At 51.6% G+C, this 14,224-nt stretch overlaps 1 protein-coding gene across 2 annotated transcripts in view; it reads left to right on the top strand.

The window, feature by feature from the left end:
* The first annotated feature begins 631 nt into the window (after nt 1–631).
* Nucleotides 632–14,224, top strand: part of CSNK2A1 (casein kinase 2 alpha 1) — a 373,872-nt gene continuing 360,279 nt past the window's right edge. Inside the window, exon 1 of one of the 2 annotated variants that reach the window (XM_069650948.1) lies at nt 632–790. In XM_069650948.1, coding sequence (XP_069507049.1) covers nt 650–790 — 141 coding nt within the window. In that variant the 5' untranslated portion in view covers nt 632–649. The remainder of the gene's footprint in view (nt 791–14,224) is intronic. The other variant, XM_069650949.1, reaches the window with a different exon arrangement.

Genomic DNA, 14,224 nt, shown 5'->3' on the forward strand with positions numbered 1-14,224 from the left:
TAGGGTACGTTGACAAGCTTACTTCCGTGACCTGCCTGCAATAACACGTGGAGGAGTAATGGAAGACGGACAATCGGGCACCAAGACCAAGCTCCCACTATGGGGACATACGCCACCTAAACAGCACATTATAAAATACATTATGAAGATAAAATCTTAAATACGAAAATGCATTTCAGAGTTCACGGAGTTAATATGAAAAATAACAAACGATTTTGTTCTTAACGTTACGCACTTTTTTGAAAACATTTACTTTCCTCTTATAAATCATTCACACATTTGAATGTATGTGTATTTCAAAATACTTGAAACCATCCGACAATCGCTATTTGCGTAGTAATTCATCTGCTCTTTTTTTAGGGCTCCCGTAACAACCCGACTAAAAATGGCTGCCACTTGCAATTTAAATAACGGTAGTGGCCCATGCGCAAACGATGTCACTTTTATGGTTGGCAGAGTCAAGGTACGGGCTGAACCTTGAGGGTCGTGTTGCTCTACCACTCAGGGTCATCATTTTCCAGTCACCGCTCTCGGTCCCATATTTTCTGCTAGGCCTAACCTTGCGAGTTTTCGTACTCATCTCAAAACGTAACGGTATGAGGATTGATCCAACCACAAGATGGCGGCGGAATCCCAGACGTGGGGAAAAATGGCGGGCGAGAACGTTTCCGTTTCCTGTCGGCCTCGCTCTGGTTCCTGCGGCTGTCGGCCGAGCGGTGTGTGGCTTCGCCATATTGTCTGTGTGAGCCCGGCAGGAAGCGGAGGCCGCGGGGCGGGGGAGAGGTGGCAGGTAACGGGGTTGAGAAGCCGGGCATGGGGACGAGAGACCTGCAGGAATGGTGGGAGTTCCCGAAATGTTTAACTACAGGGAGAAAGCAATGGCAATAGACGAGGGACTTCATGTGCTGTGGGCAAACCGGGGGTAGTGACGCCTGTCAGAGGGGAAGAGGAGGACAGGTGTGAAGAGATATTGGAGACTTCACTTGTGCAAGTGGCGGAGTAATTAACTCTGTTAATACCGGCCAGAGCAAGTGCCTAAAAGTCCTGGGGTACGCGGCACCCTAAACATGATTAAGATGTTGACAGCAGGCTGCAGACATGTAGCTCTCACATCTTTGCTCAAAATGTCATTTTGGCACATGCTTGGTAATAGTGATAACAGTTGACAACCTCGGTTCCTGTGTGTGCACCAAGAATACGTTCCCTATTAAGGATTGCTATAGGTACAGATTTGGTTCAAGTGGGCACCTAGCAATAATTATAAGGGCGGGATTGCGGCATTTTTCTTGGAGTGGTAGTGTTCAGAGCAATTGTCATCGTTGTGTTTTTTGGTGGGGGGGCTCATGTTGCTTGACAACTACCCGTGAACATTGATTCCAGGGCAGAGAATAAACGGTGTTAGTTTGGAGGCAGGTTGACGCGGAATTTTGAGTTGAAAAAGTATTATTGTATTTTCAACAGATGACAGTAGACATTACATATGACAGTGGGAATTTTGAAGTTTAGTGTTTGACAACCACAGTAATGTGTCTATTCAGGGTGATGTGCACGTTTTTGATTTTTCTGGGCATTATATGTGTAGCTATTTAGTTATCCCAGCGATGCTTAGCATAATTTGGGGTCTATAGGGCTGTTGGGACTATTATACAGAATGTGTAGGGGGGGGGATTTCGTTGTCTAGGGTGTGGATACATTCCAATGATCAGCATGGTCCGTCCTCTGGACTAGTGGAACGGGGTTTAATTGTAATAATGTATGTGCTATATAGCTCCTAGACATGGGCTATATTGCATACTTCTGTTGCCACCCTGACGATGCTTGGACCAGCGGTCTTCAAATCGTGGGGCTGCACTGGTCCTTGCCCGTCCCCGGCACCGATTATGGGGCCCAAGGATGTCCTTTAGAACGGGCGTTGAAGAGGACCTCTTTCATATTGGAGGATGGTGACCGCCTTTAATAGTAAATAAAAGGAAATCTGGCATTTGAAGATGTGTGCGAGAGGGCATCCAAAGTTACTTTTATTCAAGTGTGGCTTGGCATAAACATGTTTTGGGACCCACATGCTTGGATCAATGGGTAAGGCAGACTGGGTAGAGCTTTAGGATGTTGTGAGCACTCGGGCAATACATTGACACCATGGGGGGTGGCTTAAAGGTTTGATGAAATGTTGGCAACCATAGGAAGAAAAGTAACATGTTTAACCAAACTATAGCAAATAGTTCCAGATAAATTTAGCAACATAACCTGCAGAAAAAAATAATTGGTTTCTTAAGCATTGGAATGTATACAAGTCCCGTTCAGTTGAGTAGACTGGTCTTTATTTTCACAAAGTAGTACCAGAGCAATACTACAGAAGTACAAACTACACATGGCCTGCATTTGTCCTAGCATCTATAGTGACTTTGTTAGCTGAATTGATCTTTTCTTTTGGATCAACGCATGCCTTTATATACAGCACATGCTTTTTGAATAAACTTTCATGCCCACAGTACCTTGATCAGTGACGCTGAAGACGGGTGGGGGGGATTTGAGGAATTGCTACCAGGTGGCGGTGAGCCATGTGTGGCTTAGTTGAAATGCCTTATTCACCTGTGCCTATAGCACTTTTTAAAGATGCCTGCAAATTGGTAACTGGGCATGCTTACAGACCCATATTGGGGGACAGCCTTTGCTTTTTAAAAGTCAGCATGACTTTTAGAAACGAGAACCGCCCTATGACCCCAAAGGAATGATTGTTCAGCTGTTGTATTCTCTGTAGTGCCCAACGCCATCTGAAATTACTATATATGGTTTATAGTTAGAATTAGTTGGGTGCGTTTTTGCGATCAGCATTTTACCCTTGTATGGAACAGTCATTCTTATGTTCCCAAAAAACGTTGCTTTTATATAAAGCAAGAATACCAAAGCCTCCATTGGTGCCATTTGTCTCCTCGCCTGTCTTACAGGTGTATATCGAAAGATTAAAATAGGAAATATCCTCTACAGTTTTGATGTAATTTTCTCTGAGACAAGTGTAGCATTATTTTTTTTATAACTGTAATATAGGTCATGTGATCTAAAACCAATGATGTTTTCTCAAATTTGGGAGCCCCTCTACTGAAAACTAACATGGTTAAAATAACCTGGTCTATGGAATTTCTTCCACTTCAGTGTCTTCAACCGCGCGCTGCTCATATCAGTCTGGTCCGTTAGCACCCATAAGGGCAAAGGGCAGTACAGCACTGAAATGCTAGACCATGCTCCCCCTGAACAGAGTACTTTCAGCAACCCCTGGCCCGTGTTTGTCATTTTGGGTCTCTGTGGATTACCCCAGGTTACTTGGAGCTCCTCTACTTAGAGCGTACATGGTTGAAGTAACATGTTCTATGGAATTTCTTCTCTGGAGGGTCTACAACCCCATTTTTATATCACCAACCCTTTCCCAACAAGGCCAAAACATGTTGGGTTGCTTATGGTACTCTTGTTCAGAGGAAAGCTGCCTAGCATTTCATTGCTGGACTGCCCTTGCGGGTGGGACCAGATTGATAAGCAAATGGTGTTCCGCCTCTGTAAGGGTGCAGTGAGCTAAAACGTGGTTGTAGACCCTCCTGAGTGGAAGAAATTCCATATAACAAAACAATGTCCATTATCAGTGGAGTAATGGGTAGAGCACAAGTGCTAGATTGATGTATGATATGCCGGGCACAACTAGTATAGTGTTACCCTTTTATTTTGAATATACTATAGTATACGTTGCATGTTTGTTCTGTTGGTGGATGATTCTTCTTGGTGGTTCCTGTTTTATGCAACTTGCAAATTTAAATATTGTTGCATGCTAGTCTTATTTGCAAGCTTGTTGTGGAGTTATACATTGACCAAAAAGCAATACATCAGATAAAAATGGGGTTTGATTGGAGACCACTAGGTGGCGTGAATAGGAGCTCTGACAGATCCCCAGTCAGGGATTATGATAGCAGACCGCTGACCCCTGATTTCGGCTTGCATCTGGAGTGTCTGGACCCCTGTTTATGCTGGGCTCCAGATTGTTGATTTTTGGAGTGCAGGGGATCCGGGCCAACATATCACGGCCCGTGTAGTGGTAGAGCGGAAGCTGGAGTAGGAAGTGCCCAGATATTGCACTGGGGGGGTGGGGATTGTTGTGGATGCAGCACTCAAGTCAGCATTGTAGGGCCTGGGCCGGAATGCTCTGATGCTGAGGACACCCGGGGGAGCGGAGTAGGAGACATTGGTCAAGGCTTGGACAAGAGAGCACCATTGGAGACAGCCCCACCTCTCCTCCAGGTGGTTCGATCAGCAACCCAGTGTTGAAGACTCAACCTTGTGCCGGCATAGGCACTCTACCGGTGGAGGGAGAAGGCAGTGACCCATGGAAAGGTCCCAGTAGTCCAGAGGGCTGCACCTTAACCGCTGTCATCTCCTGTCCTGGAAAAGCCGATTGTTGTCTGGTGGAAAATGCAGAGGGCAAGCGAGAGGTAGTGTGAAGGACCCTCAGGTTGGGTGGACCAGTGCTGCTGGCTCCTAGGAAAGCCCCCAGAGCAGTCGTGACTATGCGTTCTGTACTCAACCAGTGTCTAGGTGTAGAAGAGGGGGCATGAAGTGGTGGGATGTCTTGATTGAATCGTTTGTATGGTTCTGTGGGGCTCTTCCACGGCAAGCTGGATGGGAGGAGCACAGGTAGAAGCCCATTGTCCTTAGCCACTAAAGATAAAATTCAAGGCATTCTGCAGGAAATCAAGGGGTTTAGGGGGGGGACATTCAAACCTCAATTTCTGATCTGAGGGGCAGTGGCTTCATTGGAAAATAAAGTGCAGGGTATGGAGAACAATCAAATGAATGTAGATCTGTTAGAGATGAGATATGACGATGCTATGCTGTTGGACTTGGAAACCAAAGTGGAAGAAGTCCGGCTGAAGTCAGATGATTTGTAAAGCTGATAGGAGGAACAATGAGGCTCCTCGGCCTTAAGGAACAGAGAGGGGGAAACTGCTGTAGAGGTGGAAAAAAGATCAAGGCAATTGCAAACGTCCTCTTTTTCGAAGAGGGTGGTAAAGAGGTAAAACTAGACAGAGCGCCTAAGGGTTGAGGTGGTTGGGGCAAAGGTCCCAGGTCAGTGGTGGTCCACTCGCACCATTATCTGGAAAAGGCTGTAGTACTGGACTGAGCTAAATACCTCCCAGACATCCAGTACGAGGGAGTAGATACCGGCGAACATATCCGCTTGCCTTGATTTTTGATGTTTGTGACGGACTGTAGGATCACTGCAGGGATGGTAGCGACATAGGTCCTTTATGGAAGAAGCGTAGTATGAGGGGAAACTTACCCCCCCCCCACACACCCTTGCTGGGGAGGGAGGGGTTTGCAGTCCAAGAGGTGGTCCACCACGTAAAAGGGGTCCTGGGGGAAGAGTGTTTCAGAGGCTGGGTATGCCCGCAGTGGTGACGTCACATTGTGATATGGACAGGGTGATTGTAGTTTGAGATTGAGGGAGGAGGGGGTTGTTTTATTAGGTAGAGGGTGCTTCACCTAGTGGCCCATTTGTTGATGGGTGTCAGGAAGGGGAGTATTAGTGATGCCTGAGGGGTGGGGGTTACAGTGTAGATGGGATGAGGCAGGTTGGGTCTGGTCACATCATTGAGGAGTACTTTCTATAAGGGGATTGTTGTGAGAAATGTTTGGTCTACATTGGTGGGGGTAGCACAAATGGGGAGGGGGTTAGTCATTTCCTTGTAGGGACATTCAATGTAAAAGGTTTGAATTCACCTACCATGCTGGCTCTTGTTGCCATGGAATTTCGGAAGTTGGGTCTGGACATTGTGATATTGCAGGAAACGAGGCTTCTAGCTGGGGAAGAATGGCACATTCAGGGTGTGCTACTTGGACAGTTCTACTGCCCCTCATAATCGAAAAGGGGTTTGAGATTGGGGTGAAAACTATCAAGCACCAGCTGGAACGGGCCTGGAGAGCCGACCCGTCAGCCCAAAACAAAACTGCCCTAGCAAGGACAACCAGAATGTACAGATCGGAAAAAGCAAGAAATCATTCTGTGGGAAACAAATCCAAAATGCTCGTAACCCAAGTAAGGAACTGCAAACAATCGTAGCACAATTCAAATCCCCCTCATGCTCGCACCTGCCCACGCCAAGCTTATGCGACACCCTCTTGCTTCACTTCTACAATGCGGCCAACGAAAGACACACCTCTATCACTAAAACATCTACTACCACCTCCCACTCGACCAGTCCTCTGCCCAAACCCCCCCCCTTCCACACTCTCAATTTTCTTTTGAGTCATTCTCTCCCATCAATTCCTCTCGCTTGTAGCAGTCAGCCGCCCGTCGGGCTCCTCTGAAGACCCATGCCCACCCTCCATGCTCAAAGAAATAACTGCGACCTGTGCAGGTGACGTCGCATGCACAATCCTTAATCAGTCGCATCGGGATCTTTCCCAAGAGCCCTGAAAACATCCTACATCAAACCCAAACCCATGCCTCCCCCAAAACTACCACCCTATTTCAATACACGTTTCATTGCCAAACTGATGGACCGCACTGCTTACGAACAGCTTGGCCAATATGCCGAAGCCATCAACCTCCTAGACCCAGCGCAATCAGGCTTCAGACCACTAGGGGAACAGAATATTCCCTAGTATCTACCTGGGACGACCTAAAAAGAACAGCCGAACTGCGCGGTTCTCATCCTGCTAGATCTTTCCGCAGCCTTTCATGCCATTGATCACTCAATTCTATTAGTCACACTACAAACACTAGGAATTAAAAGCACAGCCCTTTTGTGGATCTCATCCTTTATCTCTGATCGGTCGCAAATCATGCACCTCAACCAGTTAACATCCATATCACAACCAGCATGTAAAGGTGTCTCCCCCCCCCCCAAAAGAGCATCCACATCACCCCCAATCTTCAACTTCCAATCTGCTCATACAACCTACCTGCTACAACTACGCAGGTGATGCCCAGATCATCCACAAAATTCCGAATGCGCTGGCAGCCCGGACGAGTCATCGTGCCTCTCTGAAACTGACCTCTGGATGACGACCACTCGCCTCATCCTCAACCCTGGGAAAACCGAAATCCTAGCCTGCAGGAAAACGACGCTCCTGCCCCAAACAGTCCTGTGGCCCAAACCACTAGGGCAAACATTGGCACCCTGTAACATGGTAAAAAACCTTGGATGTGAGTTGGACTCAGATTTATCCCTCACCCAACACACCACCAGCGTATCCAAAACTGGCTTCTTCCACCTACGGTTTCTCAGGCAGATTTTCCCCTACCTCACCTATCCCCACCGTTTCAGAGCCACCAACCTGTCCCGCCTTGACTACGCAAACTGCCTCTACCTAGGAGCCCTGCACCCCAACTAAGGAAACTCCAAAGAATCCAAAAGGCGGCAGCATGTCTACTCATTAATCTGCCTGCCAGAGAACACATCAGCCCTTCCCTGAGAGTCCTCCACTGGCTCCCTATTGCCAGACGCACTACATTTTATTTTTTTAATATTTATTTTTTAAATTATTTAACATCATGTTTATTTTAAACCAAGACAGGACAATTACAACAATGCATGACAATTGTACTCCCTTCAGCCACCTCCCAAGCTTTCAACTTTTCTGCCGCCCTCCCACCCCCACCCCCCCCCCTCTCAGGTGAGCCTCTGGTCCCCCAGGACCGATCGAGCGTCAATCGGTTTGAAAGTTAGGACGGGGAATTGCTGCCGGGGCCCATACATTCTGAAAGCGGTGCAGGACTCTCGCTCTTGCTGCAGTCACTTTTTCTGCAATCAGGATGTCCCACAGCTTCCCCCACCAATGGGCCATACATGGGCCGTCCGGAGACTTCCAGAAGCGGGCCAGCACGATTTTGCCTGCGAGGAGGCATTGGGTTACCAGTTTCACTCTGTTTCCAGTACGGGGGAAAACTCGGAGACGGAACCCCCAGAAGGACGGTATTCGGGTTCCAGGGGGAGAGTTATCCCAGTGATTTGTTTTATCATTGCCAGGCACCGTTCCAAGAATTGCCGGATCTTTGGGCAGGTCCACCACATGTGGAAGGAGCCCGGCTGGGGGCAACCCCTCCAGCAGGATTGGTCCACTCGCGGGTTCATATGATGAGGGGGTAGTACCATCGCAGCATCAACTTATATGCACATTCTTTATTGGTTTTGCAAGTGGAGGAGGAGTAGGTGCGTGACCATATGTCCACCCAGGTCTGGTCGTATATCGGGCGACCCAGGTCGGCCTCCCATTGGGCCATGCATCACGTTCTTGTGCTTAGGAAGTCCCCCAGGAAGCTTCTGTACAGGGTCGAGATAAGGCTCCGGGATGGAAGATCCTTAAGCGTCAGTTCGAGGGGACAAAGGGGGCGAGTGGCAGCCCCTAGGGTCAAGGGGTGAGAGCACCAGTGCCGAAGTTGGCAGTAGGAAAACCTGTCCCTTTCCTGTAGTTGGAACTCTGCCTTACATTGCTCAAAGGTGCAGGGAGATTCCCTGGCGTATAGCTGTTGCAGGGTCTCAAGGCCTCTGTCGATCCAGTTCTGGAAATTGCGAGGGATCATTCCCGGGGAGAAGCTGGGGTTCTGAAAAATGGGGGACAGCAGGCTCAGCCCTCTCGGGATTCCCTTCTGTTTCAAAGCCCAGTCCCATGAGCTTAGTGTGTGTTTGGTAGTTAGGAGGAGAGTTTTCCAGCGATCTCTCAGGGCGGGCTGAATATGCGGGAGAAACCGCAAGGGGGAGTGGTAGTTGCGCCTGCTCCAGTTCCACCCATCTAGGGCGGTCTGTGATCACCTGCCAAGCATGGACGTGTGCTAGCTGCGCTGCCGCCCTGTAGGCCTGAAGATCGGGGATCCCCAGTCCTACGAGTCTCGAGCTGCCAATCAGAGTTTTGTGGGGGATTCTAGCCTTCTTGCCCTTCCATATGAACTTCAGCATTTTCTTCTGGAGGTCCTGGAGAGCTGGCCTTGGGATGGCCACTTCGAGGGAGGAGCAATCATAGAGGAATCTTGGAAGCAGGTTCATTTTGGCTGCTGTGATCCTTCCCATTAATGAGATTTCCTGAGTCGCCCATCACTTTAGGTCCCCTTCCTGGAACAATCTGGGAAAGTTTGTCTGGTATGTCATTTGGGTTAGCTGTAATGTGGACCCCCAAATAGGGGATAGCGCGACTCTTCCATTTGATCGGGCACAGCCTGGTCAGTGCTTCTTGTTCCTCCCGGTGGAGACCAATGCCCAGGGCAACCAATTTGGAGAGTTGACTGTGAACCCTGTGACCATCCTGAAGTTGGTTATCTCCGCCAGAGCGTGATTAGCCGAGGAGTTGGGCTCCTAGTGTCAAGAGGACATTGTCGGTGTATAATGCAATTTTGTGTTGGGATGGCCCTTCCTGGGGACCCTTGATGAGTTTGTTCCACCGGATTCTTTGGGCAAAAGGCTCCATCGTAGAGCAAAGAGAAGGAGTGAAAGTGGTCATGGGGATTGGAGCCGATAGGGAGCCGTTGATCCTTAAGAGGATTTTAGGGGATTTATAGTTTGCCAGTATCATAGAGCGGAAGGTCGGGCCAAAGGCCTGCAGGGTGAGCTGCATGTATGACCAGTCTACCCTGTCGAAAGCTTTAGTGGCGTCTAAGGCCATCAGTGCCAGGCCTTGGGAGTTTCGGTGGGCGATGTCGACCAAGTTCAGGGTTATTCTGATATTGTCCCCCACCGCTCTGTTCTGGATGAAGCCCTTTTGATCGGGGTGGATCAGGGCCGGAAGGGTATGAGACAGCCGGTTGGCCAAGATCTTAGCGTAAAAGTTGGCGTCTATGTTCAGCAAAGCAATGGGCCTATACGAGGCTGGATTTCTCGGATCTTTCTCAGGCTTGGGGAGGAGGACAGTAATAGACTCCTGCATTGAGGGGGTCATGGAGCCTGTCTCCTTGAATGAGTTGAAAAGAGACACCATCAGGCTGGATTAGTTGGGACCTGAACACTTTGTAAAATCTTGAGGAGAACCCATCCGGGCCCGCGACTTGAGGGATTTAATGGCTTCCTCGACCTCTTCCCCCGTGATTGGTGCCTTGAGGCTCTCTTGCTGCAGCTGACAGGCGCGGCAAGGCCGCCCCCCGTAGGTATTCCTCTTGTTTGGACCGGTCCCTTGGGGGAGCATTTAACACCTGGGCTAGGTGGTCTGCGGCCAACCGTTGTTTTTCTGGCTCCGACTAATGCATCCTCCCTTGTGGGTCGCGGAGCCCCGTGATGGTGTTGGTCCGTCTAATTTTGGCCAATTTAGCCACTAGCAGCTTATTAGCCTTATTACTCTTGGCATAATAGAATTGCCTGGTTTTGCCCATTAGCTGTGCCGTGTGTTCATTGTAGTGGGCCTCCATTTTCTCTTTGGCAGTGCGGACAGCCCGTTGGGTCCTGGGAGACCATCCCTTCTGCTTTTGGGTGTCCTCTTCTCTTTGGAGGTCCCCTTCTAAAGCGTGTCGGCGGTTCCGGTGAAATGCCACCCCTTGTGCTATCAGGGCTCCCCTGATCACTGCTTTCATTGCGTCCCAGTTGTTCGTCAGGATGTTTGTGACCGGGTTCTCCTCGAGGAAGTTCTTGATGGTGGTTGCGATCCTGTCTCTGATCAGCATGTCATTGAGAATCGGGTCGTAGAGTGACCATCTGCGTGTGGGGTTGGCTTCGGGGTCCCAGGTTCGGAGTTCCATAACGATTGGCGCGTGATCCGATAAGATTACAGGGCCGATGGAGACCTCATTGGCATAAGTGCGCATGTGGGGCGAGGTTAAAAGGAGGTCGATCCTCAAGAAGGTCTGGTGGACATGGGAAAAGAAAGAGAAGTCTCTCTGTGGGGTGGAGCACCCACCACGAGTCCACCACCTCCAGAGTTCTAAATAAGCGTAGGAGGCTAAGGGCCTGCGTGAAATTCCCCGGGGGGGGGGGTGAGATTTGTCTCTGGTGGGGTGTGGCACTCCGTTGAAGTCCCCCCTCCCCCCCACCCCCTTACTATTGTCTGGCCTTCTGTGAAGCCAGAGAGGGAGGTGCCCAGAGAATCATAGAAGCTTTGACCTGAGTTGGGTGCATAGACTGAGACAAAAGTGTAGAGGTCTCCCAGTAAGAGGCATTTGACTGCCACGAAACGGCCCTCTGCTGGGCATGTAATTGAGTCCAAGATCCGGGGGTGAAGGTCTTTCCCAAAGAGGATCGCCGTGCCACCCCTCTTGGAACCTCCTGAGGCGAAGAATTGGAGTGGGTATGAGCGGGACCTTGGGCGCCCCTGGTCCGCTGGGAGGAGATGCGTCTCTTGGAGCATTGCTACTCCAGCCCCCCCGTCTTGTAGTTTCTGTAAGATTGACTTGGGTTTGGAGGGGGAATTCAGCCAGTTGACGTTCAGTGAAAGGCACTGTAGTGTTCGGCACTCCGTGGGCTGTACCTTGGTTGTGTCTTGCTCTGGTGGGAGGAGGCCGGAGGGGAGCCAGCTATCCGCCATCATGGAAGGGGAATAGGTGCATGTTGTCCTGCTCTTGGGGTTTTAACAATGGCCTCCAACGGGAGGCCAATTTCTTTTTACTGGCGGGGTGCTCGGCATTGTGAGCGCGGCCAAACCCCAGGCCAACTGGGCCAACCAAGTCATGAGTTTAACAAGGATTTCCAAGGACATAGAGGTGGAGCAAACCTTGGAATGGGCATGGGCCGTGAGAGAGCCCGCCGCGTCAGACAACAATCCTCGGCTATGTCAGACTAGGGAGGCATTGTAGAGGAAGCTAGGCGCAGAGTCTGACGGAGTGGCAATGATTTATATGGGGCGGTCTGAGAGCCCATCACCTCCTTCTGTTTCGTGAGGCTCACGACCATGAGGGACGTCTGGGCTTTGGGGAGGGGACGGGCTCCAGGGTCCCCGTCGCTTCCGAGGTTCCGGAGGAGACATCCCCAGGGGAGGATGAGTTCATAATCTTGCTGGCATCCTCCAGGTGGCTCACCCTCCGAAGGACACAATTATGAGAATTGCAGGGCTGTCGAAAACAGCCATCTATTCCGGACCTGGCGTTCCTGCAGAAAGAGAGCTAAAGGCCGGAGTGCTTTTCTCCTTTGGAGGGTCAGGAGCGAGAGGTCCTGGTAGATCTGAAGAGGAGAGCCTTGGAAGGAGATGTCTTTTGAGCGGCTGATGGCAGAGATGGCCTCTTTTGTGGAGAAGTGGACCCTGGTGATGACGTCCGGGGGAAGGTCTGTGGCGACCCCCTGACGTGGGCGCAGTCTGTGGGTGCAGTCCAGCAATAGTAGGGATTTATCTAGGCTGGGGAGAAGGGCTTGGAAGAATACCCCCCACCCCCACCCAACATATTCGGGGAGTTTTTGATCGGGGGCTGAGGACTGGACCCCACGGATTCGTAGGTTGTTGCGGCAGACCCTATTTTTCAAGTCCTCTTGCTTGAACTCCAGGATTTCGTATTTATCTTGAAGGGCCCTGACTGCTTGTTAAATGTCACTGAGTGGTCACCTGGTCCTGGGAGCGGTCCTCGATCTCCCCCAGCCTTTGCTCCACCTCAGTTACTCTGTGGTCAGTTTGTTCCAGCTTGCTAGAGAGTTCGGTCATGCAGGACCTAAATCGGCCTTAATATCTGCCATGAATGTTAGCAAGTCCCCTCTAGTGGCCGGAGGATCGCCTTCCTTTTGGTGGTCTTTGGAGGTGGACCCAGGAGGGTCGAGTTTCTTCCCTTTGCCAGGGGCTGTAAGCATAGCATGGTGGCTATGTCCACGTTCTTGCTTGCCTTTGATTGTTTGGACATCGTGACAGTTCTTCGGATGAAAGCCGTGGCAGGGCAGCCAAATTGTGCCACTCTGGGGAGGCTTTTCTGGGCCGGGGGATGTTGATTTTGTAGGCTGCTGGAGTGGGTCACCCAGGGTCAGGAGACGGGGACTGGGTGAGGGGGTGGGCCGCTGTAGGTGCTGAGTTGTAGGGGCAGAACCCGGCGTGCCGACCGCCCGGGTGGGCAGTTGCGGGTTCCACCACCTGCCCGGCAACCCAGCCAAGCGGTAGGTCTGATCAGGGTTGGCACCGGGTGGTCGTTGGGTTCTTCCAGGAGGGGACGTTGGCTGGAGGAATTCAGTCACTGGAACTCAACCCACAGGGGGCAGCCCCAAGCCGTGTTGGGGGTGGCGTAGAATCACCCGTTCCGTAGGTGGAGGGAGGGGAGGCAGGCCCTCCAGAAATCCTCCGGGGTGGAAGCCCCAGCTGGTGATGCAGGCTTGGAAGTCCCCAAGTTGGAGGCCCAGGCCCGGGCGAGGACTAGAAAGGAGAGGAAGAGCCACGGGGAGAGGAGTCAAGTGGGGGATTGGGCCGGTCGCCCCTGGAGGTGGGCCCGCAGGCTGGGTCCAGGCGAGCGCTCTCCGGCACGGAGTGGCAGCTGTAGCAGATGGAGAAGCTCCGAGGGCTGCTGGGGGGGAGCCAGCTGGAGCCGGGCTCACCGAGCAGCGCTTCGAGGAAGACTTGGCCACCAGCCCCCAGCGGGCCCTACCTTGGCGTGCGTCAGTCGTGTCGTCTCCGTCGCTGGTGCCAGGGTTGTGTCCTGCTTCAGGACCCCACCCGCAGAAGACGAGGCTGCCGCTGGGTCTTCGCTCCACAGAGGACTGCACTCCGCAGGGCCACAGAATGGGCGCAGTGAGCACCCTGCCGGGGAGAGCCGCCGCAGATGCGGAGGAGGTTGCGCGGGTGACTCCCCCTTGGGCGGGTCCGAGGCTGTCGGAGCGGGTCCACCAGGGCTCCAAGCCCCAGGAGCGGGATCACTGGAGCATGTCTTCAGTCCAGGGGGCTATCAGCAGCCAAGGCCACCCCGGAGGCCCTCGGAGCCGCCTCTGGGTTCGGCAGTGAAAGCACCCGCCATCTTGGATTCTTTCGGCCAGCAAGCGGCGAAATTGCTAGGGATGCCCTGTCCGTTACGCCCTTCACTTCGGCCCCCAGGCTCCCTAGCTGTTCCGGCCACCCTGTGGGTAAAGAGGGCCCTGGAGGGATACAGAAAGCCGCATATTTTTATGAACACAGTGGGCTCCTCACGGCAGGCTTCAGGGGAGCAGCCACATCGATGGCACTCCAAGCCCCGCCCAACCCCCCCCACCCACCTGACGCACTACCTTTTAAAGCCATGTGTATTACCCGCGGCGCAGTCTACAACACCAGCCCGGAATACCTCTGAGACAAAACCTAATCTCGCAAACAAAGCATTTTGCCTAGT

The sequence above is a fragment of the Ambystoma mexicanum genome, chromosome 3p (assembly GCF_040938575.1).
Source record: "Ambystoma mexicanum isolate Mex_15411 chromosome 3p, UKY_AmexF1_1, whole genome shotgun sequence".
NCBI classification, from domain to species: domain Eukaryota; kingdom Metazoa; phylum Chordata; class Amphibia; order Caudata; family Ambystomatidae; genus Ambystoma; species Ambystoma mexicanum.